We start from the raw sequence: 26299 nt of genomic DNA, 5'->3' as shown, positions 1-26299 counted from the left end.
AATTTCGTGGCGGGGGTGTGAAAAAGAAGCGAAACATCGTTCGAGATTTTTTTTCCGTTTATTTCGTAGATGTATCTTACGGTAGTACGTACGTCTTACTAATACGTAATAGCGTACTAATAATAATATTAATAGCAATACGTCCCGCACGTATAAGTATATACATGCACATAATGTTATATATATATATACGTCATATATACACATATAGATATATGTATACATATATAGATTTGTTCTATTTATTCTATCTATGTTGTTTCTTCGTAATATACACGCAGATTCGAGCATTATTAACGCTAATTATTATTCACATGATTCGTGTTTATAATTAATAAATATACCTATGTATAATTATACATATATACATATAACATACCTGTGTATATTATATGTATATATATATATATATATATATATATATATATATATATAATTATCTCAATTCTCTTTTTCATCGAATACCGCACGAATCTCCGGTACCGAGGAAGGTTATCACGTGATTAAATGCATAAGGACGCGATGCAATTTTCTGCGAAGAAATTACAATATTTCACTAAATCACTAAAGCTATTATTCTATTTACAATACTTCTTATCGCTTTCCATCATTAAGCAGGTTCAAACATCCCTTTAAAGGTGAAAACTAAAGTGCAATAAATTTTCATCGTTAACATCAAAAACCTAGGAGACTGCAGTCAGAATTTTTCTCGGCATATTATACACATACTAATTTCGCATCTCTGTCGGGACACTTAAAATTGCGGTAATTAAATCACCTTTCGCGTTTCCGTCAATTGAAATGTTCGCGTAAAAATTTACCGTTGTATCTTAATTTACAATCAATCGTGAGTATGTTTCCGTCGAAGCGGGTATAAATAAATATCGAAAGTTGTATTGCCAAAGTAATTACTACAAGTAGTAGTAATAAGTCGCTATTAAACATTAGTAGAGACGGGGGAGGAGGTCCGCGGATTCCAAATTATTAAAACGTTAATTTCTGTTCACAATAAAACAATCTATCGATCTATATATACCCGTTCGTTCCCCGAAGCTGCTCGCGTGACTCGTTTATTTGTTGTACATGTCTGACGAAACAGCAACGCATTAATTGCGAAAATTCTGGGACCACTCGTTCGGAAATAATCACGGCCACGGTGCAAAAAACCGAGCAATCCCGGGAAATACTCGATGCAAAAACGCGCCGTATAAAGCAAACAATGACTTTTTCAACCCGTTCCAAGGCCATTCTGGCGGAAGCAGCGGAAACGCGTACAAATACGCGGTCGCATGTGCGGAACATCGGAATATTCGTTAACGTGATTCGATACGTGAAAAATTGCGATCCAGACCGATGATGAGAATCTGACTAGTCCTTATCGCTGTCTGCCGGAAAGCAGACGATCGGCGGTATTCTCGCGCGATTTGCACAGATGGATACAAAAACGACGGCGATCGAAGAAAAAAAAAAGTTCGTCAGGTAGGGGTCGACGATCAATGTCTCGCAATTAATGTTTGCATAGGTGGGAATGATTACGCTGAAATTCGCATTTGTTTCCTTGTCCCGGACATTCACTCGCGTTCATTCATCGTATTACTTTTGATAAAATGAGGAGAGATCGTGCGATTACAGAGTTTTACAATGCTGCTGAAATCCGGCGAATCCTTTCTCAGAGCGCGAAGACGAAGAAATTCACGGATTTGACCGAGGGTAGTTTTACATTTGAGCAAAATTACATGTGCGATTGAAAACGTGTTTTTTTTTTCTTTTAGCACTTTAAACTCTATTTTACTAAGGAAATAAAGTCCGATTTAGAGATCAAGATGTTTGTTTGTAACATAATAAAACCGTCAGTTGTTCAATTGATTTTGCGGTTTGAGTTTCTTCTTCTTCGCACACTGATTTCTGCGTCCTGCCTGTCGTTAGCCTTCTTTAACTTTTATAATAGTGTATCTCAAAGTTTAATATTTATTTCAAAATTGTGTTTCGTTTCTCGTATACGCATGTTTTAATGTATGTTACGGATTATGGGTTTCAATTACTCTGAGAAATCTTCGAAGCAAATTTGAAGATTCTTTTCTCCAAATTTTCTCTCTTTGCCAATTCCTTTTAGTCTTGTTCAACGCTTCAATTTATCGACGTTTACAAAAGTCTACCACAAATGTGTTTCGCGAACTAAATGAAGAGTGTTACAAATGTTACAATGATGTCCGTTCAATGTACTTCCACGAGGAGATTCCAGTAGAAATCATTACGAGTTTTAGCCCGAGAGCCGCTCGTCAATTAACGACGAGACATTCACGATTTATTATTCTAATCGTTGCATTAGCTAATCACCTACGTGCCTGTCGACGATTCTACGAGGATCCGATATAGAAAGCCAGAAATTTACGATTTTTACCAGAGCTCGTTACGAGCCTTCTAGTTCCATTCCTTGGCGAGCTCATCTGTCGTGGGTATCCACTCTTGCTTCACATAAACCAAGCTCGGATCATAGTGTTCGCCGTGGTGCTCTTCAAGGTTCCGCTGGTGGGACCTTGAATTCCGATATTCTCAGTACTTCTGCAACGTTATCGGTAGATTGCCGCTGGTGTTGACGGCGTTACAGTCTTGATAATATCTGTGGTACAACGGCGGGGACGGCGCCGCGCCCGTCGAAAGCGGCGTCGGTGGGCTGGACCTGCGATATACATTAGATCGTGTTCTGAAGACTCAGCTCTTCTATAATTTTATCTATTGTTTATCTAATAATTTCAATAAATCTGACACTCCTTTATTGCCGGTAATATTGCTGTAATTTTTCCTGTATTAATGTGTCGTCCGTCCGGAGAATTGTGTTAAAATGTTTCTTGCCATAATAATAAAATATTGTATGACGTGTTTAAATAAAGCCAAATTCTCATTGCATAAATGGATTGAGAAACTTTATCGTTCACATTTTTATTTAGCTATTCATTATTTTAAATTTTATATTAAATGACACATATGTAATGTTTCAGCAAGCATTTTATGAAATTCCGACTATCGATCAATTAAAAAATGCATATTAGTAGAAATTTATTAATTTATTGATAACCGTGTTCCGTAAGATTTTAAAACTCTGTAAGATTTTTCTTAGAGTTGTTGTGTAAAAAATCTCATAATTCACTGAACTGTAACACAATAGATTGTATACTTAACTATTATATACCATGTTATTACAGCTTGTATTATTTATGCTTATTACTTCAGTTGGATATCAAATTAATAGTTTTATCTGTTGTACAGCATTCTCTACTGCTTATTGCTCTTGTATATATACTATTACTCGTTTATAATAGTTATTCTTTTTTGTATGTATAAAAATACAATCCTGTACAATTTAGACAAAATGTGTAATGAGGTAAATCCATACGGCAATTTTTAATGCAATAGGAGTGCCGTCGATACGAAGAGTGCCATAATAAAATTTCATATTTTCATACAATAGTTTTTGTTATACGAAAACAATTTCTATTATTTACCGTAAAATCGCGTGTCGGTATAAAAATTAACGTTCGGATTATATTCTTTATATATATAGCTAATGTTCGTCCTCTCTCGTTTCTCTGTGGAAGAGCAATTTTTGCCAAGTGTATTGTACAAAACTTCCGTCGTCGAATCGGGATCTCGGGACGAGGTTTTCTCAAATGACAGAAAATACTCCAGGTACTCGTTCTGGTACTCATTTTGATAGTCGTACCTGTAAAGCTGACAGCTCGGGGATTGAGTGTCCTGATAGATGGCCGTTTCGGGACTGGCGTCCTGATACCATTGCGAGTGACCCACGGCGTTACTCGCGTGATTCCGCGCCGTGTTGTACTCGTGGTCCATGATGGCGTATCCGGCTGCCGTCGGTGCGCAGTACGGTGTGTACATGGTGCCGGGTGGCGAGGCGTTGCCCCTGGAAACGGTACTGGTGTGCCCGTAGCCGCTGGTGGCCATCATCGCCGCCACCGCGGCCGTCGTGGTGGTCGTGGTTGTGCCGGCGGACGAGAGGTCCCTGCTGCCGCTGCCCATCGACTCTCTGCTGCTCATGATCGAGTGCGGATGCTGGAGTCCGTGTGGATGGTGCGTGTGATGCTGATTGTCGCGCGTCATCAAGCCGGCGGCGCTGTTCTCTCGAGTCGTCATTAGCGCGTCGACGCTGAAGCTGGTCGGATCCAAGCCGGCCATCGAAACGTCCTGGATCGACTCCTGGTGCACCTGATGCGCCTGGTGCACCTGATGACCTAGAGCGGTCTGGATCACACTCTGACCGGGCACCGCGACCGTCGCCGTCGTCGTCTTGTCCTCCTGTATCGGGCTGTGCAGACCGTATTTGCTGGCCTGAACCGCTACAGCCGCGGCCGTCGCCACCGCCATGCAATGATTGTCGTTCGTCGGTTCCCGCTTGGGCTTGCACAGACCGGTGGCAGCCTCCAGAGCGCTCAGCTTCTTCGTCGGAGTGTCCGACGGAGGCGGCTGCAACGTGACTTGACTGCTGCCGGACTTGGTATCCTCTTGTCGCTTCTCCGGTAGAATGCCCTGCCGTTTCATCGCCTCTTCCTTCTCCTTTAGCGCGTCCTTCTTCTTGAAACGTCTGCGACGTCTCAGATAAGAACCATTGTCGAACATATTGTAACTGTCCGGATCTAGCGACCAATAGCTGCCTTTGCCAGGTTTCTTGTCGTCCCGCGGCACTTTCACGAAGCACTCGTTCAGGCTGAGATTGTGTCGGATCGAGTTCTGCCAGCCCTGCTTGTTCTCGCGATAATACGGGAAACGGTCCATGATGAACTGATAGATGCCATTCAGCGTGATCTTTTTGTCGGGCGCGTTCTGGATGGCCATTGCAATCAGCGCGATGTACGAATACGGTGGCTTCACCATGTCCTTGCCGGCGTGATGGATGTGCTGCTGGCCGATACCCGACACCGGGTATCCCGTGGGCGCCGCGTAGCCCCCGTATCGATATTGCTCGTAGTAGCTCCCAGGTGCACCCACTGCCGGATACGACGGCGCGCCCATGCCCATCGGCACCGTCGCCGCGTGCCGATAGTACGCATTCTGCTCGCCAAAGAGCGTGTGCATCTTCGCGCACCCGCTCTCGCTACGATGCACCACGGACGATTATCGCGATCGAAACACTTACGTTCCGATCGGAATGAACGGGATATAATTGTCCTCTCGACGATTGTCCCGTATCACTGATCTTCCGGATGTATGGATCTCGTGACACACATGCCTTTCAAAATCGCTCGTTAGTGTCCGATTCGCACAACTAATTTCTTGATTTTTATATTGGAAAGTGACACTTGTGTGTTAAAAATTTTCAATTTAGTTTAAATGCAGTCTTTTGATTTCTATTCCATTATCCACATCACCTTTCGCCGTAAATTATTCTCGCTGAAAATTCTGATTTAACCTTTAAGCAATCATATGTTTTCTTGTCTTGTAATCAGTAAGCCACTTTTGTAACTTTCCCTCACAATTCACTTCTCGAATAAATTTATATAATCGTTATCTTTTAAAAAATATAAATAATATGTTGAAACGTTAAAATTTATAGCCTAAGAGTGCCGCTACTGTTCTACGAAATTTCTACATTTATTCTGCATTATCGTCGAATCTTCTTCTTGCGATATCAATTCCACTTATATTCTCCTCACTTACTTGGCAGCAATTAAATATTGTTTACCGATATAGTTGTCTTTGTTTTGTTTTTTTTTAATCGGTCGTTATATTTTCGCAGATCATAGCTGTGACAAAATTCACGTCACGTTCACACTAACACTAATTCGTCGTTTCGAGCTCGACTCGGAGCGCTGTCACTATACGGCTGATCAAACCACGAGATTCAAAGTATCTACGATAGCCGATCGATCGTTCTCTAATGAACGATCACATACGGGTATCCCGAAAAAGGCCGCGTCGTTCGTTTATGGAGTCTACGGCGCGCCCCGCTGCTCCGTGATAGTATTTTGTTGACCGTATCCCGGGAATCTCGTCTTAGACACGGAAGACGGAAGACGGGTGTGCGAGGCCGCGGTGAAGGCAGGAGGCGAAGGTGCATTCAGTTGAACAGTGCGCGACTCGGCCGCCAGCGCGAGGACGCACGCTAACCCCGTTAGCACCCGCGTGTGCACGCCACGGTATTATGATACACAACAGGCCGGAGTTTACTCAACCCCGAGTAAAAACACACTGGGAGCTCGGCGTCGCGCGCGGATCGGAGTACTCGGCGCGGCCGGAGAACGGCTGCGCCGTTCGTGCGCCTTCGAAAAATCACGAGGTTACCCTTCACGTCACGGCACGCCATTGGCCACGTGAGGCTCCGGAGCCGCGCGTGGCCCTGCCCACATCGTGCGACCAATGCGCTCGGAGCGGTGAACGCCACCGCGTGCGACCGCCCTGGCAAGAGTCTGCCAATAACTGACGCCGTAGTCGCTCTCGTGGTCACGCCCTCGTCACCTCGCGCAAGGGCTCCGGAGGGCCGTGACCGGTCGTGCCGCACGCCGCGATGCGGAATTTTTCCGCGGCCATCGACCGTCGGATACTTTTCGCGGATACCAACGAGCGGACAACCAGCACGAGGATTAAGGTGGTGATCTCGGTGGACCTTGCCCGGAAGAGCGGAAAAAGCGGAAGCGAGTGATAGTTGCATGCGCGCGGTGCGCCTCGGCCAGAGGTTGAGCAAGTGTCAAGGATAATTTAGGGTGACAGTGACAAGAATGGTCTTGGACGGCCGTGTGATTGAGATTTCATAGCGCGCGCCTTTAAAAGGAGACGAAAAGTCATCGCGTAACGGAGACACTTATCTCCGTTATCTGCGGAATTCTCAAGTTCTTTTTTCTTTTTAAAAACATCGACGGCGAAATCAGGTTAAATTCAAAAATTTAATTGACGGCGTTACTTGTGAGATGCGTCGATTGTGAAATATTTTTATGCTTTGTTACATGATACAGCTCGCAGTTCTGCAGAAGTGCTTCATGGATAAAGGATCGAGAGGATTAAAAATTAAGACATAGCGATCTAATATTCATATTTCGTATTTTCGAGAAAATTTTTCTTTTCAGTTTCAGGTAACACTTGTGTGAATTTCGTGTGTGTACACGGAGAGAATTTTCTCTTAAAATTTACCCTCAAAATCTGGTAATTGTGGAACAATGTGTGACCTCGAGGAATTTTACTATACTTTTTAGTAAAATTTACTTTCAGTAAATTGTACTAAAAACATAGTAAATTTCACTATACTTTTGGTAAATTTTATTTAAAAATATAGTAAAATTCCTCGACGTTACATATTATTTCACAATTATCAGATTTTAAGGGTAAATTTTGAGAGAAAATTCTCTCCGTGTACGATATATGAATAAAAGAATCAATTTAGCGTCAAACGGCTACGCGTGCGTAGATACGGAATTATACCTAAAGTTGTTAAATGTTTCAGTTAAAAAATAATTTAACTTTGAAATTCTTTTAAGTGTAAAATACCGTAAACCACGTAATCAGCACAATCTATCTTTCATTTTAATTGATTACAAAAATTTTAAATCAACAATATAAATTTTCTTATACTTCATAACTGTAAAGTAACTTTGAATGTCTTAATTATTGAAGAAAAGTAAGTTTATTCTTTTTAAAAACACCGATTTTAATAATTTATTTTATATATTGAAGCAATGCTCAGCGACGCTAAATATCATATAATTTGCAAATTTATGCGACTAAGAAACTCGTAGAGGACGATAATGTCACATGGATAGATGGAAAAGAGACAGCCTCGCGTTCTTGCAGCACGACACTTTCAATTTAGCGTCTGTTTTTCCAAGGGTTCGACTCCCGTCTTGCGAAAACACTCGACAGGACACGTCGCCACCCTCCATTTCTCGCCGCCAAGTTTCCGCCTTCATGTTCGCGAATCGCGCTATCCAGGTTCTCAAAATACCTTCGATCCTTCCAGACGCTCCACTTTTCGCTATTTAAATTGATTCGACGCAAATACAGTGCTTGTTACCGAAATCAAGTTGTGCAAGCCGAGAACAAGTTCACCGTCGAAAACGATTGACTTAACATACTTAATTTTCTTTATACCTTTTACATTACGTATATAATTTTAATAATGCAAATTGAGAAAAATAGCACGAGTACATAAAAAAGTCAGATCTATGTGTATGCCTTTATAAAATATACACTGAGCAAAAAAGTAATTAATTCACAACAAAATTTTTTAGTTGCGGGCTGCCAACAAAAGATATATCCAATACAACAAATATATGGTATTGCAATATAAATACATAATTCAATCAACATTATTGCACTTATATTAACAGCAAATATTATTATATTAAGTATATCTTTTGTTGGCAACCCGCAACTAAACGTTTTGTTGAATCAATTACTTTTTTTTTCAGTGTATAAAAAAATAAGAGAATGCTTCGTTAACAACTAGCCAAAAATTTTTTTATTAAGAAATTGCACAACGTTTTGACTCAAATTTCAGGTCCTTAAAACATCTTAATAAATTAAGAAAAGATAATTTTTTAATAAAATATTTTTGACCAGTTGTTATCGACGATATAAGCATTCTCTTATTCTTTATTATTGACAAGAAAAAATAAATTAAAATACAATTTATAAAGCATATGCACGATATAAATCTTTGATATTTTTATACACATCTTTAAGCATCAGTATCTAAGGTTGTACCAAATTTTCATTGAAAAAAAAAATTTTTATTTTCTTTATACATAAAAATAATTATCATTAAAATTTTAATTGATAAACGTTTCATAAACGAACCGATTAATAAAATAATTTCAAATATAGAATATTCTTTGTACACGACTTAGAAACTTTGTAATTTTGTTTCAGTTACGATTTCTCGTTGCAATGTACACAAAAAATGCACGAAAAGCGACAACTTTCCGATCGCTGATATCTTCTTGAAACGCGCGCTAGGATCAAATTGATCATCGCCTCTATCAGACGACCAGGTGGCTAATTTTCATTTAAATGGAACGACAAGTGAGCGCTGTAGGCATTCCACCACCTTCGCTCTAAAAGAGACCCACGCGATCTCTCTTTTCCTCGCCCTCGGGCTAACTACCGCAAAACCAAGATGCAAAACGCTCTTGAAACTTGTGGCAAAAGTTTAATTGTCTTTTGCTTGCGTTCTATCTAGGATTCCGCACCGACGGGACGACGTGCTCCCGCATCTATAATCTCCTCGATAAATACAAAATTCACTGTCTTATATAATACACATATTCAGAGAATATGGCAATTGTTTTCATTTTTCTCTCAAACATAAGAGAATTTTGCTAAAAAATTTTAGTTTTTCGTAAAATTTTCAAAAATGTTTAACGTCAACAAAAATTTAGAAATTCATTGCTATTACAAATCATAAAGGACAATAAATTATCCGTCGAAAAGAATACAAAAGAGCGATATGTTGAAGAAAATATGTTGTAATATTATGTGCAAAGAAAAGAAAGAATAAAGATATAAAAAAGATCCACCGTTTACGTATTGTTTGACAGTTTCTTGAACTAATCAGTCGCAACTAAATTTGCAGTTCATTAAAATTCAATACATCATGGCCAATCATCGATCAGAATATATCTGCAGCTACTTGAGAAGGCCGGATTTACTTAGTCGACGTTAAACTTAATAAGATCGCTTCATGAAGCGGAGTTTGTTCGTAATCGGGATCAGCATCGATTCGACGTAGGGCGTACACGAGCGATTTGCATATTTGTTATCGCCCCGGGGGCCGAAATCGATTAAACGGGCGGAACTAAAATTAATTATTGAAATAATTATCGGCTTTCTCTCTGTCGTGGTACCGTCATCGAAGCCAGACTCCGCGACACCCAAAATATCATTAAATTTATAAAACGTAATCTCGTGAATTGCACACAATGTTTCTCTGCGTGATTTTAGAAATGCCTCTTTCTTTGAATAATTGCATCTGTTAGATATCTCGTTAGAAAAAAATTCATTGAAATTTAAAGCTCTCGAGAGGACATGGGCACACGATAAATACAAAAAGATACGGTTTGTTTAAACGTAATCGTAAATATCGCCAGCGACACACATTTTACGCGTCTTAAGATTTTTCGGGACGCTTTGTATTTTGACTCGCACCGCCGCTGCAAAATATTTTCCTTGTAGTGCACCGCGCGCGGACGTGTTTGGAAAATTTCAAAACTTTTCAAAATAAACGACGCCTCTTGACCTATCCCACGCGACCGGATTCTGAGCGATATGAACGTCGGTGCCCCCTCTAAGCCCACCCTGCTTTTTCGTCCAGAAACAATAAACTTCTTATTTCGGTATGACGTCGCCGTTATCGTTCTATCGAACGGTCGTAATTTTCTGCAAAAGAAAGTACAGTGCGTGACGCACACGAGAAGTTATAAATAGCGTCGACTAACGTTATCGGTATTTTGCGCAAATAATTCGCATCTGCTGCGGATTGCGCGGCGTTTATTGTCTCGCGTGTTGCTTGACAAGCCTCTCGCGTGTTTTCCCGTAACTCCTACCTGCATCAATATTTTATCCTTGTAACTTTCTCCGTGCCTCTGCAGACGCGTAAGTTTCTACGCGAGATATTTCGCGAGCGAAAACACTCTACTTTCAAACTTTCAAATATTAATGTCTCCGATATTATTGTTGCATGTGTTTCCAGCAAGATATTTAATATTTAATATTAATTACAAATAAATTAGAAGAAAATGTAAGAGCGACTCTGAAATGACCGTTTCAATTTCCAAATTTAATTCTGCCGATATAAAATATACCTTCCTTTTTTTTTTCTTTCGAACACTCTTGCTCCCGCTCACGCGAGCGGCTCCATCCGCTCGAAGAAGAAGCGCATCGCGCGCGATCCGATTAACTCGAAGAGAACACTCGTATTCCGTTCGGATTCCGTATGTTTCTCGTCTCGGTCAACGGCGGCGGTGTTTACATAACCCGGTGAAATTTAATTCCCCGGGACCTTCGAACCCACGGAGCCGAGTGTAAACCAATACTCACGCCCGCTCCGTCCGGCGGTATTCGACGTTGGGAAAATGGCGCCCGCCATCATGGAAAAAGGGACTCGGGGTAAGACGGAGGGCTCGAAAACGAGATAAGAAGAAGCGCGCCGCTCTGATGCACTGCACCGTTTCCGGTGCCTAATTTTCAGGATCCGCCCAAACGAACCGATGAGGCGAAAGAAAATTAACAGACACTATTAATCTCTAATTACTGCAATTCATTGCGCGTCCTCCTTCCTCCTTCGCGCTTTTGGGGAGCCGACTCCCCAAGTAGTCGATCTATATAGTTTCTCCAAATCCGGGGATTCGCTCGTCATTGGCCCCGTTAAAATATTCGCGCGCAAGAGCGGGTGGATTTTCACGTGAATAATGAGTAAACACGATACCGTTTATTACCGAGGAATACGCGCGAATCGAATCAAAGTAGCCTGCTGCGATTCGCGAACCTCTGAATTTTCGCGTGCGCCTCCGCGCTTGTTTATCCATGCCGCATCCCGCATCGCGCACTGAATCTCTGCACCGTGTCTCAAGCGCGATGCACAATCCGGTCGGTTTACGCTCGCCCGCACGCGGGTTTCCATCGCGAGTTTCGGCCGCGACCGAATGCCGCGATGCGATCTCGCATAAAGATAACAAACACCGAGGCGTTCCGCGCAACGCCTGCTATTTCTCAAGCCGCTTCTGAGAGGGAAAAAGAAAATCTAGCCGACGCAACCGATCCTTCGCCCTCGGTCTGCCGAAACCGTCGCTCGTAACCAAATTCGACCTCCGTCGCCGATTCGACCATCCAGCCTTGTCCCGAAAGGCCTCTTGCCTCGTAACTGGTCTCGCAATTGGTCCGCGACCCGAATTAAAAATCGCGAGAGCGATTCTACGAACTCGCACGTATCCAAGGGATATTCATTCCGTCGCGATTGGGTTTCAAGATACGCGGAGAGCGATTCACGTTTCAGCGATTCGGGGAGGGATTCTCTCTCGTCTCTCAGAGATGGATTTCCGTCGCGACACTCTCGTCAGCTCGGGAATGGAGAATCTCTCTTGCCGTTAAAAGCGTAGGAAACCTGCGGAACCGCCGATAGGATTGAGCGCTGGCGACGGCAGAAAGTGAGGGGTACCGAGCTCCACGAAGAGAGGAAGAGAGAGAGAGAGAGAGAGAGCGAGGCGGAATTCGAGCGAACAATGCATACCGGGTGGCAATTTCACGCGACAAGTCCCGCCATCAGCATATCAATGGGGCCCGGCCCGGGCGGGATTATCTGGATGTGCCGTCGCACAGTGATACTCCGCGGTTGGCACCGACAGATAGGGTTGCGCAGTTTCGCCTCACCGCCGCCGCGTACGTAATAATGCGGCGAATCAATCCGCCGCAGCATCCCCCAAAGAACGGGCGCGCGAGATGACGCGAGGACCGGGCGGCGGTCTATTATTCTCCCGCATGAGTATGATATTGATTCCGGTTGTCGATTCGATTCGATTTCGCGAATATCGTGCATTAATATATTTCATTGTGTTTATTACTTCACGATCTTTTCTTCTCCCGGAGGTCATAAGAGAGCGACAGTAAAATATTGATTTAAAGATTGACAGTCGTTTCTGTTTCTCTCGTGACGTATTGCTACGTCATCAGGCTATTGTACATGCATTGAACGCTCGAGAGGATGGTAGCGGCATTAGGTCGTCATTCATTCTTAAAGTCGCGTGCTCTCTCTCTCTCTCTCTCTCTCTCTCTCTCTCTCTCTCTCTCTCTCTCTCTTTCTCTCCTTTTACGATAGACGGTACGTCGCTAATATTTTGATTCGAGCTTAGTTACGTTACAATGCGACCGACTCGTTCAGGACGAAAACAAACGGCGACGCACAATCCGGGCCCCTCCCTCGTGCCCTCTTGCCGTCCCTATCCTCTCTCGAGAAGCGACCGCGCGAGTCGTTTATTTTTCTTGAAAACGTATCAGCCGCATTTCCTTCCTCATTGTCTGGCTTAAAGAAATAAATCCACCGGCGCGCGGCGTCGACTCAAATCCCGTTTCCTCTCTAGTAAAGTTTGCGCGTTTCTAACTGCCGCCGCTTCCGATTGCCATCAACGTGCCCCATTTCGCATCCCTTTTTCCAAGGGATATATATTAATCAGCCCGACTTTGTAGCGATCAACAAATGAGATAATTCGTTTCTTTTTCTTCCCCCCGACCGATCGTGAGACTTCGCAATCCCCTGTACTAAAAAGATTAGCTATTCTCCTTTCGTTTCTAATTGGTGGATCAACTTTTTTCAACCTGAGAACAGTCATGTAATTTTTTCACATAATGTCCTGTTCTATACATCATTTACGATCATTATGTATTAGGGATGTTACCTTTGACAACGTTGAGTATTCAAAGTCCTATTATAAAAGTATATAATCGATATTGTTTAAGAAAAAATAGGTACAGATTCTTAACTTTCAGTAACGAAAACTGCTAAACTTTATTTTCTCGTTGCTAGGATGAACAAAAAATACTGTAGGTGTTCACCTTCGGGTTAGACTTAACATTATATTGCAAATATCCGGGACAACATTGTACTCCTTATATCGAAGTGAATTCGAATGATGTTAAATTATAGTTAGCGAAAAGGCCCATCAAATACGCACGTCCATTCACCAGCGCAGCAGGTTTGTATGGTGTTTTCGAAGGAACTAGTCACAGGAACGGCCTCCGACTTTCGTTATGGTTGACAGCGCGGGGGATCGAAAAGTGGTGGGCAGGGTCGCGGCGATGCAGGAGCAGCGAGCAGAGATAATAGCCGTGGAGAGAAGTAAACGGTGAAAGCACCGCCAGTTTTCTCTCTCTCTCCCTCTCCGTCTCTCGTGGGCGGCGTAACGCGGCTAATTCCGACTGTTTGGTTAGCAAGCATTTAAGGTTTGTCTTGGCTGTTGCTTCGTGTCTTTTAGACAGCCGATCTGTGTTCCGACCAAATGAAACGGAAGCTAAACGGCAGTGCTACCGTGACGAGGTGACGAGCTGACGAGGTCCGCGTCCACGTCCGCATCCGCGCGATTAGCGTGCCACGCGCGACGGAGGATGCGACGTCGATACGTGATGAACCTGTCGCGAGAACTGTTGCGTTGATCCGTTCGATCGTAGGAAGCTTGATTGCAAGAAGAAAGAGACAGAGATAGATAGACAGATAGATAGATAGATAGATAGATAGATAGATAGATAGATAGATAGGTAAATAGATAGATAGATAGATAGATAGATAGAGAAAAAGAAAGAGAGAGAGAGAGAGAAAGAGAAGATGCAGTCTGCGGTACAATGCAAGCTGCCTCACCTAATGCTATTCTCAAATTTTCGCTCCTCTCCATCTTACGGATCATCTCTCCAGATTATTGACCAAACCGTCCGGATGATGCAAGGGATCTCACATTTTTGTCTATTAAACTTCTATTTACTTAAAGTTCATTACGAGAAATTCACTTTGATTTATATTACTTCGAAAACGATCGCGCGCAAGCGATTGATATTAAAAATCTGCGCTGATGTATTTTTTTTAAACAGTCAAGATTCAAATAGTAAATTCTGCAGTGTAAAATGCGTCTCGCACAATGAATTCATGCACGTCCTGGACGATGGTGCGAAAAACGTGACAGGGTGTGGGCGTAAACAAGTAAAAGTTAACAAAACAATCGACACGTTCGCACCGTGCGTTAAAATGTCGAGAGCAGCTCAAGCTTGCAAAATGCGACCAATTGCATATTACCGTAGCGTCGCTAAATGCGCGTGAAAAAATTGTTCAACATTCGCAAATTAGATGGGAGGGGGAGAGGGTAACGCGCATTTCCGAAACACTCGAGCGAAATACGAAATCGTCCATCCGAATCGGCTTTTAATTTCGCTATTTGTCATCAACACACATCCATGTTTTTATTACCCGTTCTCGTCCATTGACACGTTTTTTTATTCCATGCGATCGTCGCTAAAGATTTTTTTCCCATGCGCGCTTCACACTAGAAATTTCGCTTTTAATTTACGCGTATTATTTTACGGAATAATTTAGTCCGTGGAAATAACAATTTTGTTTGATTTCGGTACGCGCGGCATGCTAAAGAGCTAAATATATTCCCAAAAACTTGGAAAATACCAATTGTCTTGCGGTAGAAATCGAAGAATACAAAATATCAAAAACGTTTCGCGCAAATTGAAAAATCGCTGTAATTACTTGGCTCTAAAAGTCAAACGGAATTTTCTTCACGAAATAAATGAAAAATCACCTATTACACAAATCTGTAATTAAAATCCGCAGAAATCTCGATATTTCGCTTATCCGGCGACGGCCGGCGGACAAACGTGAACGACCCTCTGCCTTCGGAGACGAGCCTTATCGTGCACGCGGAGAGCGACGCGGACATTTGCGCGCGTATATAACGGGCACAGCTAGGACCAGGAAAAGCCGAAGGGTGGAACGTGCTCTTGCGCCGACGGTGTTTGTTCAGCCGCAACTTCTCTAAATCTTTTGTGCGGCACGCGGAGAGCGCGGCGGTAGAAACTCGCGTGCACACGCGGTTACATGCGTTTCCAAGTAGCCGCCTCATGCGATCGCTCATATATATATATATATATATACCATATAATCGGCGCCAGAATGGTTCGGGCATTTTCAGGTACATTCCACAGATTCCATCCCCAAATTTCTTCCTATGCATGTAAGATAGACGCATGTTCATCAATCGTCAGCAACCACAAAGTATTTTTTCAAAAATTTTATGTCGCGGAAAAAATATTAAAGTTTATTGAGAATAAAACGTTATAGAGAACTTGTCTCCTTCTTTTTCTTTTGCTCTCCAGCATACTTTATCCTCCGTACTTTTTATTTTTTTCCTCGAATCTCCTTGCTCTAATTCCTCACCTTATCCTCAATTTTTCTAAACCTAATTCTCTTCACATCAAATATTTAGCTTGGCGTACGTAAAAAAGAACATATGTGTTTCCTAAAATTATATCTTTAAGCACAAGACTTTGGATTATATGTTTTTTTTTCCGTAAAGAGAAAATGTGCAAAATACTGCATATGAAACGAGTCTATTCGTAATCAACCTGACATCGGCATTAAGTAAAATTGTCATTGTAAAAGAGAAGAAAGGGAAAAAATCAATCGCGAGTGCTAAATTGGTAACAACGCGATATTCGACGGCTTGTAATTCGATGCGGAAATAAGCCAGCCGCAGAGGCAGGTCGGATAATGGTGTCGAGCTGAAAATGCGACGTGCGGAAACGATGCCTGTTGTTGTTTTACGGCAGGGGGAGTCGACGGGGCAAAGCGACGGGGGCGACGGCACAAGCGCTCACGCTAAACCGATTTGCACATCGGATGCACTCCCGATTTCTCGAGCAGCGGACAATTTCACAGGCCGGATCCCGTTTGTTCACCCTTTTGCCGCATTATTTCCTATTTAGTTCGCCGTTCTTCGACGGAACAAAGACTACCAATGTAACGATTTTGGTTAATTATATTACAATAAATAAAAATAAAATAATTAGTGCTACGGTTGTTACTTTGACTGTTAATTTTCAAACTTTTGCAGCTTCGAATAATCGAAAATGTCAAAAGTAATAACCCAAATCACAGTACAATTAAAGATTGCGAAGGAAACTTATTCAGCCCGAGTACACAATGATCGAACGCGATTCTGTTGCAAAACGACATACCATCTACAAATGCGAACGGAAAGCTGCAAGGAATTCCTCATCTTTCAGGAGAGCGCCTCTCCCAGTCGCGCCGATGACGAGTTGCAGCTTGCATCCGTCGCATCGCCGACGGAAAACGAAGTCTCGTCGGTCGTCGACCAGTAAATCTCATCCTCGTTCGTTCGTTACGTATGTACACGCATCACGATAGTCGCTCGTGCAGCGAAAAAGAAGTCGGAAACATGCGGAACGTCAGCCAGGCCTCCGGATCGGATAATGGGGTGAAAAAAACTCGGCCTGTTGAATGTATGGCGTTAATGTGACGTTGAAGTTTCTAAATGCTCGAACCCGGCTTTAACGATTAAGCTCACAAGGAAAATGCGTAATTACGTTTTTCAGCGGAGACACGACGGAAATGTTGGCTTTGTAAAATTACGAGAAAGAAAAAAAGAAAAAAAAAACTTTAAGTTGGAAATTCTCTGTTTTGCTCGCTTTTTGCAAGTTATTCTTCTGTTCGATTTCACTTCGGTGGAAAATTAATTTTCTCGAAGTTAATCACTCGGACTATTTTATTAACAAAAACAAATATTGCATGCAGTAATATAATATTTCGGACATTAAGGGCTACTCGTATGTGTTGATCGGATAAAAGCCGATAGTAGAAATGTAAAGAGAAAAAAAGGCGCAGAGAAGGCGAAGAAACATGGTCGAAAGAGAGAGAGAGAGAGAGAGAGAGAGAGAGAGAGAGAGCCATAAACGATTTTAATAAATTTGACGCTGGGTAAGCTGCAACAACAGGCCGTATGAATTAAGGTGGACCGAAATGGCGCTTGGATAAACATCTCGAATTAGGCGCCGAATTCTTTTCCATATCGTCCGTCTGAAACAAGCGCACAGCGGTGACTACTTTACGAGTTCGGCATGCACGCCGCAAACTGCGCGTAATTCAGCCACAAATTTTCGGCAATTGACGCGTTATTTTACAGTCGCGGAGATTTTCGCCGGCAGTTTGCGGGATTACGCTTAATCCTCGCGATTAACAAAGAGACGGATAGTCGAGCAAACAGGCAGATAAATAAAAGAAAAAAAAAACACTTTACCTTCCACGTCATTAAAGTAAATCGGTTTTATAACCATGCGTTAATATGAGAAAAATAAAATGTATTGAGAAAAAGAAAAAAAAAGAATGCACCTCTTTATGTTTTATTACTCATATTTATCCTAGATGAATTAAATCGCTACGGTGGCAGTCAGTGAGTCTGCAAAAAGGCGCGTGCTCATTGACTATGAAATAAAAATAGAAGATATATCCGGGTATGATCGACGGGATTATCTTTGCGTTAGCTGGAGAAAGACGAGGGGTAGACCACCGTGATCGAAGTTTGTAGAAATACGCGTCACGCGTGTCTTCTTACGGTTCCAACCGTGAAAACGTTTCCAAATGGTTCTCTCGGAGGGCTCGAGAACCGAATCGAACGATCGCGGAATCGACGATCCGGGTCATAATATGAAATCTTCGACAGGAATGCGTCTCTTGTCCGAGATTCGTCGAATGGGGCACGGAATTCTCGCTCTCTCGCCGCATTATATTCGAATTTGCGACGTAAAAGGAGGAGGATTTCTCGATTCGTTTCGGCACAAAGAAATCCTTCACCTCCGATACGCACCTGTTCCACGTTGCGGGCTTACGTCACGCGTAAAGGGAAAGGAGGGAAAGCTCTCCTTGGATGCGTGGCGTTTGCAGCATTGTCAACAAAAGTTCACGTCAATAAGAGACGTGCGGCGTGTATTATCGCGTTTCGAATTGGTTGATCCGCATCGCAAAGCAGAACGTTTGCTTCGATGCAATTAAGCTCGGCATCAGAATCAACGTCTGATCGAAAATTGTCCAAATCACTGACTTCATCAAATGTACTCCCCATTTTTGAAATGTAATCCCGAAATTTAATAAAATCTGCCAGTTGTGTCGACTTAAAAACGTCTCGTTTATTTCAAATCATTACTGGCGACTTTCAAAATTATTACCGTTGACATTGTTTAATGTAAATGTCGTGATAAATCGAAATAATGCAAATAGTTAAAAAATTATGTAACATTCGCAAACACATTTTTATTTCTTCTACAAGATGTAACACCGCTAGAGACAACTCGCCGCAATTCTCGGCGTCTTTCTCTCTCCGGAAACCGTCAGTGCTTCGCAAATTCATGTGCTCATTTTTTTTCATATGACGCAACCGAGGTCTCCTCCTTTTCGGGGCCAGCAGGTGTATGCGCGCCCTCGCGTACCTCGGGAATATTATCTCTGTCAACCATCCGCGTGTTTATCCGCATACATATTTGACGAACTCGTTCCTTCCCAGGAGCGAGGATACGTACGCCCCGAAGAAAGCACCGATCCCGTCGGCTCGAGTGAGATAACATTTAGGCGTTACTTATGCGGTATCTGTACTGTCGTTCCTACTACCTGCCTACCTGCCTACTACTCGCCTGCCTGCTTACTTACCTACCTGCCCGCCTGCTTGACTACCTGCCTGTACCTACACTTCGCATTGGCGGTGTTAACTGTTGTCTCATGAGTTAGGTCAGGTCCATTATTGGCCTATTAGGGTTTTTGTGCCGTCGTGTTTAAAGTCAGAAAATCCTGCTTCGGATCGAACCTTTCACAACGTCCTTGCTTTGCAGAGAAGATGACACCTTCTCTTACTTTATGTTTTAAGTACATATCAGGTAAAGTCGGAATAAAAAATAAAAAGGGGTATTTTTCACAGAATTCACATGCTATTTGTTAACAATGTGACTTTAACAATGCAATTTACTCAAAAGATTTTACAAATCGCTAAAATTTAACCGATGGTTAATAAATAATAGTCTAGTTTTTATTTTACTTATCTGTATGAAAAAAAAGTTGTAACAATAAAAATCTGTGTATACTAACTAAACTTCAGTTATATAAAATTTAATTTAATTACCACGCAGATTCTTGTTGTTGCAACTAACTGCAAACTAACATTTGTTTCTTTTCCGTGTGGAATTTATTGTTTAGTTTATATTCATATTTTTTATTTATATTTCTCATATTTTATATGTCCTTTTTATAATACACTTCCTCTATACACTAAACTTTCCCTGTTTCTGTTACACAATATTAAAGGGAAATGAAATTCTACTCTAGCGCCCTAAAGGGTTAATCGAAGAAGAGAATTAGATGAAGACGGAGGGGAAAGTAGAAGCAAGCGAAAGGTAGTGCGAAAAATAATTTCCTACCGCACGCTGATACGCGGCGCATTGAGGACGGGAGAGAAAAGTTCAGGGAGGGGAGTCCTCGGGAGATATCAAAATATTATTCGAGGGTTGCCCGTGGGATACCCTCGGATTCTCCTCGCGCCATATAGGAGAGCGCACAGAATCCCAAAGTGGTCAGTTATTGCTCTTAGCCTCGATATACGAGCACCTCGAGCGTATCTGGTGCGACGTACGTATCTTATAAGCTTCGTTGCAGCCGTAAGAAAATACGGAATCCCGGACGAGTTACGCTTTTCGGTCAGTATTGTCACCATCTGTATACCTGATGTACGACTTTCCTCGGATAAACTGAAGAAGGAGGACTGACGAAGATTGACGGGAATACATTGTCTGACGCAATTGTAGGCTTTGCCAATGCTCGCAAGCACTGCTTTTAAACATTGATTTTTCAAGTGAAAAAAAAATCGTTTTTTTTGGTTTTATATAAAAGAATAGCGTCTTCATAGCAATGCAAAAATTAAAATGCAAAAATTAATGCAATTTTTATTAGATGCACGAAAGCAGATGCAGCAAGAATATATACATATATGCGTATATTGATCAGCCAATCGAAACTTCTGAAGGTCTATAGATACAATATTGAACATATTCCTCTGTGGGCGCATTTGACACATTCTCGACGTGGGCTGACGACTGGACTTTCAGCACATCAACGCGACAATCAAAATGATAGCTTTCTCTTTCCTCCCTCTCCTGCCCCAGCCGTTTTCTCTCGTCGCACGTCTATGGAAAATCCGGGAAAGCAATAATTGCGACGAAAGACGAGGAATGTTTTCTTTTGCGGGCGGGCTCACGAAATGCACGGGGGAGGAGGATGGGGCCGACGGATATCTATATAGATGAAGAGAAAGGAGAGAGAAAGAGAGAGAGAGAGAGAGAGAGAGAGAGAGAGAGAGAAAAGAAAAGGAGAAGGGAGAAGCGAGAGGGGATGAAAAGGAAGGAGACGAAGAGAAGGGAATTCGTGCTGGAATAACATTGGGTGACTGTGGTATTGTCAACCCCTGTCGCGTTGCTCTCTCGTGCTCCTCTTATTTCTTTCCCCGGCTCTCTCTATTTGTCTGTCTCTTTTCCACCCTCTTCACTACCGCCCACCCTTTCCGTTCCCCGACTCTTCTCCCTCTCTTTCTCTCGTTCTCTAGTCTCTTCTAGGTCTCGCTTTCTCCAGTTCTACCTATCCTATCCTAGCGACGGCTTAGTTAGACTGGAATATAGTAGAGCAGAGAATAGACGGTTGCTGGGAGGGATGAAACAACACCCCGTTCCCACCGGCAACCCTCCCTCCCGATTTCACCTCCTGCTCTTCCTCTCGCTCTCCCTCTTTTTCTGTCCCTTTCATTCGATCTCTCTCTCTCTCTCTCTCTTTCTTTCTCGCGCTTCTCCTTTATCCGTTCCCTAAACGCGGCCAATAAAAACAACACTACGTCGACATGGCGAGGGAATGTACGGGGGTTACGGCGAATTATAAAAATAACACTGCCAACCAACCCCCTCCCCCTCTTCGATCGAACAATCGCTGGATCTCTCGCGCGGGCCGTTGACGCTGACGTCGCCGACGTTTTGTCGTTTTTGAGCTGTGAAAAGTTTCAAGACTCACCTCGCACCTTTCTCCTCTCCTTCTCTTATCTTGTCTCTCTCTCTCTCTCTCTCTCTCTCTCTCTCTCTCTCTCTCTCTCTCTCTCTCTCTCTCTTCCCCTCCCTCTCTTTCTCCCTTCCTTTCTCTCGTCTGCCTTTCATCCGGAATTCTCTCGGAGTCGCGGTTGTCCGGATACAAGCGTACTACGTATGGTGGACTATGTACGCTTAATTGGGAGCCGCGCGTACGTCCTTATTTTTCTTCAAATTGCACGACGACCGTGTTTTTCTTTTGCGAGTGTTCACTTACGTAAACCGACGTTCCTGGGCAACTTCCGATAACCGTTTCCCGCGTTTTTTGCACCGCGCGTTACCGAGCTCTGATCAAAATTAAAACCCCCCGCCACATTAACGGAATAATTTAATCTCATTTCTTCACTTGTTATGGAAATTTATCGCAGACGTTTTACGAGCGTTTTACGATTGTTGTACTTCTCATTGTCACGAAATAAAACGCGCAGTGCATTCACTTAATTAGCAATTAGTTGTCAAACGGCGCAAATAATGATATAAAATTTTCGAATGTACTGAAAGTTGCCAGGTTTGATTAGTTTATCATTTCATTTGCTCCGATTATATTGATTTTTCAGTCTAAATTTTTTTGTTTCCATTTAATTTTTTTTTTCAAGCGCTACAATAGATATATGCAACATTTTTATGCTTCCAATATTTAAACTTGTCGCAATATTATACTACATGTCTATAAATTTGCTATTAAAACGGCAATTATCTAATTAAATTTAATTTTAATATTCTATCCTTTTTATTATTAAATTCTCTTTTATTATTCAGTCTTGATTGGATTATCTTTATATAAACTTTTATATAATTATTTTATTCAATCCGTGTAACAAAAATAATAATTTGCCCAATTTATATTTGGCACATGTTACATATATTCAATTTTTTTATCTCCGACGTTTTTCTTCACTTCTCTTTTCGCTTCAATTCACACGTGTTAAAGCATGTCGGGTTTTTTCGGAGAAAGAGGACGCAAAGAGCAGAATCGACGCAATCGAGGCAAATGAGCGAATCCTCGAATCCGACGTCGCAATATTCGCGAGAGATGACGTGAAACGAAACGACGATGTCGGCGCTCGTCCCGCGGCCGCTCATAACTGTCCCATTACGAGATCATCATGGCATATTTCGCGACCTGGCTTGCATTTGCTCTTTTACCTCTCTCATCGTTCTCTTCTCTCTCTCTCTCTCTCTCTCTCTCTCTCTCTCTCTCTCTCTCTTTCTGTCTTTTTTCTTTGTTTCTTTCGTACTGCGCGCGAGTATGCAGGCGGACGCCTGGGCCGGCACGGCGCGAGACGCAGAGTCAAAGGGAGATAAAATCTATAAATATGTGGGAGGCGCACGCGACCCATTCCAGTGTTTGTTCAACCAGGAATAACCTCCGCGTTTCTTCATCGCGCGCGAGCGGACGGGCGGGCCCGCGCCCCGTACCAGGAGAGGCTCTGGTTTTGCGGCTTGACGCAGAGGCCTCAATCAGAGTGATGCTTCACTAGCTTATCCATGTCCACGTCCAGACCTAATATCGACGAACTAATTTACGCGTGCAGGCCCAACTCGCACCACCGAAAAGTGCAGGACTTTGCAGTAGGACACATCAATGCGAATACGCGAAAATTTTGTTGCATTTAAAATTGAACGTGACTGCCACAGTCGGATGAATTTGGTCTTCGAAATGAACGATCATCTACGTCTCGCATTGATAAATAGAAATGTTTTAATTCTTCATTATTTGTTACCATTACGAATAAAAAGAAAATAATTCCGATATATATGATATCAATTTAATTCGACGTACGTCAAATTCATATTAATTATCATACTTTAGAAAGTATCCGCGTATTTTTGTTTCTTTTATATAACAATCTGTAATTAATAATGTAATAAGAAAAACATTTAATATCCGCATATACGAACGTTTATCAAAAGCAAAAAATTCACATATTCTTTACTTTGCAAATCAGAACAATTAGAAAACTACGGGTCGAAAAGTGTGAGTCAGATGTTTCCGAATTCATGAACTATAGGATTAAAAAAAGGTTCGCTTGATTGATAGCTTCCATAACGCGAGAAACAAGCAGAGCAACGGAAACTCATTAACATCAATTACAATTAAATGTAACGTCCTCTTGGAATTTCGATCATTTGTCGACGACGGCAAAGAGAACGTGAAAAGTTGGGCCGCGGAAAGTCAGCCAGACAGTAGTACGAGCGAGTTGGTTAGTTAGTAGTAAGCTTACCTCATCAATCTTCCTCGAACGTCGGTGCGCGATGTACCGCGGATCTAAAATACCCGCGACACGTGTATCCATGAAAATAGTAGATGCCACGCACCGCGGAAGTACCCATCCGTTTTGCCGAGGAAGCAGAAGAAACTATTTTAAAAAAAAGGAGAGAGGGTTTGACTTCAAATTTTCCAATATCGCACTTTTGCGGGAGCTTGGGACACGAACGTAAATTTTCGCAAATACAGCGAGCCTTGGTGTTTCAAGTACTTTACGTTAATATTAATAGCATTCCATTTGTTGAATAATTAACGAGGATAAATTTAAAATAATGTAATTTCGGTGAAATATTGTGCTCTGGCAAATTCAAATTGCAACACTAAAATAATCTGATTTATGCGTAGCAGAGTAATTAATGAATCGAATATGACATGGAAATGTGTCGTTTCAACATCGTGCATTTCGAATCCGGAATTTAAGAGCAGATAACACCCCTTATACGTAGACAGAAAAATCTGTTCGTGAAATATTTTCCCCTTGTTATTAATACAAATTCCTTTAGCGAAGAGATCCGAGCTTTCCACTTTCACTCGCCTTTGAATGAAAAGTTCGATTGTGTATTTCGCGATATCGCAACAATACTATCTGTCTCGAGTTTGACTTTTATAAAGAAAATCTTATACATTCAAGAATGGCTCGATTAAAATTTCGCAGAAGACTTCGCGACAATATTTATAATCAAATGCGCGGCATAGAGACCGGCGACCGACAGAGAGAACGAAACTGTGAGTTTCTTGCGTTTCTTACGCGAAACACCCTCTGGGAAAGAAGATACCCCGCGTGTTTCGCAGGAAGCCCACGGTCCGACCGGGAACCGGATGCGCCGAATAGACGGGGTGCGAAAACAGTGTTCAACCGGGGATCGACGCCAAGGTCCGCCATTCTCGACACCTGGCAACAGCCAATCGTAGGATAAAGCGAACGGTAGAGCGAGGAAGCTTCTGGTCCTCAAATGCCACACCCTTCATTGTGACCACATATCGACCGTGGGGCTGCTGCCGCCGCCGCCGCCGCCGCCGCCGCCGCGGCGGTGCTAAGTACTCGCGCACTTGCGACGCGCATGTGTGACGAACGAGCGGACGAACGGACGAGCTTGTGCACAGACAGCACAAACGCGGAATTGAATTAAGCGCTGAGAAATGCACTCGCTAGAGAAATTTATTTTCCACAACGAGAGGAAGAGAACCGAGAGAATCGCGGCAAACGTAACGTTTTGTTGTCGCTGACTCGGCAACAGTTCGTTTCACATCTGCTCGATTCTTGGGGCGGATGCAGTGCTCGATTATATAAAATTTATTGACACTGAGATTGAGAAGTTAAAGGTCTCAAAGCTGGGCTATTTTTAAGGAGTATCGAATGCTGTGATATAAATTAATTCATACTGAAATTAAAAAGTTGAACACCAAAATTAATCACGCCTATGATGGATATTATTAGGATACTTGTTATGTATATACCGATACGATATTTCAGACATTCTTTAAACGATTTGCAGAATAATTGAGTTTGAATTGTTGCAGACAAATTTTATGCATAATTTTTTTATCTCATACATCTGGACAGGAAAGATAGAGAACTAATTTATACCATCCAACATCTCAAACTTTAATTCGTTTACAATTATTAAATCAATTTTATTTGTCAATATTAGATTAAATTCAATGATTTGTTTATATTACACAGAAAAAAATTAATTTCTAATTTACAATCATTGTCTCTTATATAAGCAAGGATCACAAGGATCACAAAATCTTCAAAGAATTTGTTAATCTTGAATAGCCACAAGTTGCTTGCATAAAGAATTTTGTATCGTTTCCCATTATTCCATAATTTTTTAATAGAATTGAGAGAAAACAGTATTAGATAAAGGATAACAAAATCTTTTAATACTATTATTACTTGAAACAATCATATTGTGCTCTTTAGATGACCGTTATAATACGGAAAAAAAGAATATAATGTTTTGCTAAAATTTATAAGATTATCAAACATTTTAAAGATTTTACATTCTCACTTGAGACGATGATTGTTGGTTGAATTGATCCTAATTCCTTTCCGTGTAGTTTACGTAGCACACGCGAGGGAATTTGAAAGACTCGAGGAGGTTTCGCCGCAATGACGCTTCCATTAAGTGCGTAATGTTCGGTCGGCTAATCGAACACTCGAAACCCCAACTCGATCGCGCGCTTATTCGTCCGCGTACTCGCTAACTCGCGCACGCGAGCGTAGGGGAGAGTGGACCGCAAGAACGGCCTTGTTATTACAGATGCCGCTCGTTCGGGGATCCCGGGGTGTATTTCAAGCACAAAGAGAGAAGGCCTCCTTCCAATCCGGAAGAGCGATGCCTAATTTTTCGGCGC

The 26299-nt window shown here is 42.2% G+C and overlaps 1 protein-coding gene, 1 long non-coding RNA gene and 1 other non-coding gene across 7 annotated transcripts in view; 1 reads left to right on the top strand and 2 right to left on the bottom strand.

Annotated features, from left to right (window-relative positions):
- LOC105838910 overlaps positions 1-26299 on the bottom strand; it is a 71633-nt gene that overhangs the window by 40411 nt on the left and 4923 nt on the right. For 3 of the 5 annotated variants that reach the window (XR_004963058.1, XR_004963056.1, XR_004963057.1), the window contains exon 4: positions 23895-24029. The exons of the other annotated variants lie outside the window; for them this stretch is intronic. This is a non-coding gene — a transcript (uncharacterized LOC105838910). The remainder of the gene's footprint in view (positions 1-23894; positions 24030-26299) is intronic. 5 annotated transcript variants of the gene reach the window in all.
- On the bottom strand, positions 1772-7180 carry LOC105828677 (fork head domain-containing protein crocodile). Its single transcript, XM_012667150.3, has 2 exons — positions 3722-7180; positions 1772-2680 (listed from the first exon to the last, which is right to left on the bottom strand). The coding sequence occupies exons 1-2, from the start codon at positions 5089-5091 to the stop codon at positions 2554-2556; spliced, it is 1497 nt and encodes a 498-aa protein (XP_012522604.1). The 5' UTR covers positions 5092-7180; the 3' UTR covers positions 1772-2553.
- LOC118645305 lies at positions 7038-9881 on the top strand. The gene is made up of 2 exons (XR_004963060.1): positions 7038-7082; positions 8875-9881. It is a non-coding gene; the product is annotated as an uncharacterized LOC118645305 (long non-coding RNA).

Source organism: Monomorium pharaonis, chromosome 4 (genome assembly GCF_013373865.1).
Source record: "Monomorium pharaonis isolate MP-MQ-018 chromosome 4, ASM1337386v2, whole genome shotgun sequence".
NCBI lineage: Eukaryota > Metazoa > Arthropoda > Insecta > Hymenoptera > Formicidae > Monomorium > Monomorium pharaonis.
Note: the sequence above shows the minus strand (reverse complement) of the source record. Positions and strands in the feature narration are given on the sequence as shown.

What these genes read in the sequence shown, in the direction of transcription:
- LOC105828677 (XM_012667150.3), bottom strand. Translation starts at nt 5,091, where the DNA reads ATGCACACGCTCTTTGGCGAGCAGAATGCGTACTATCGGCACGCGGCG. An exon ending in CCGAGCTGTCAGCTTTACAG is followed by an intron (nt 2,681 to 3,721) that starts GTACGACTATCA and finishes TGTATATCGCAG; the next exon opens with GTCCAGCCCACCGACGCCGC.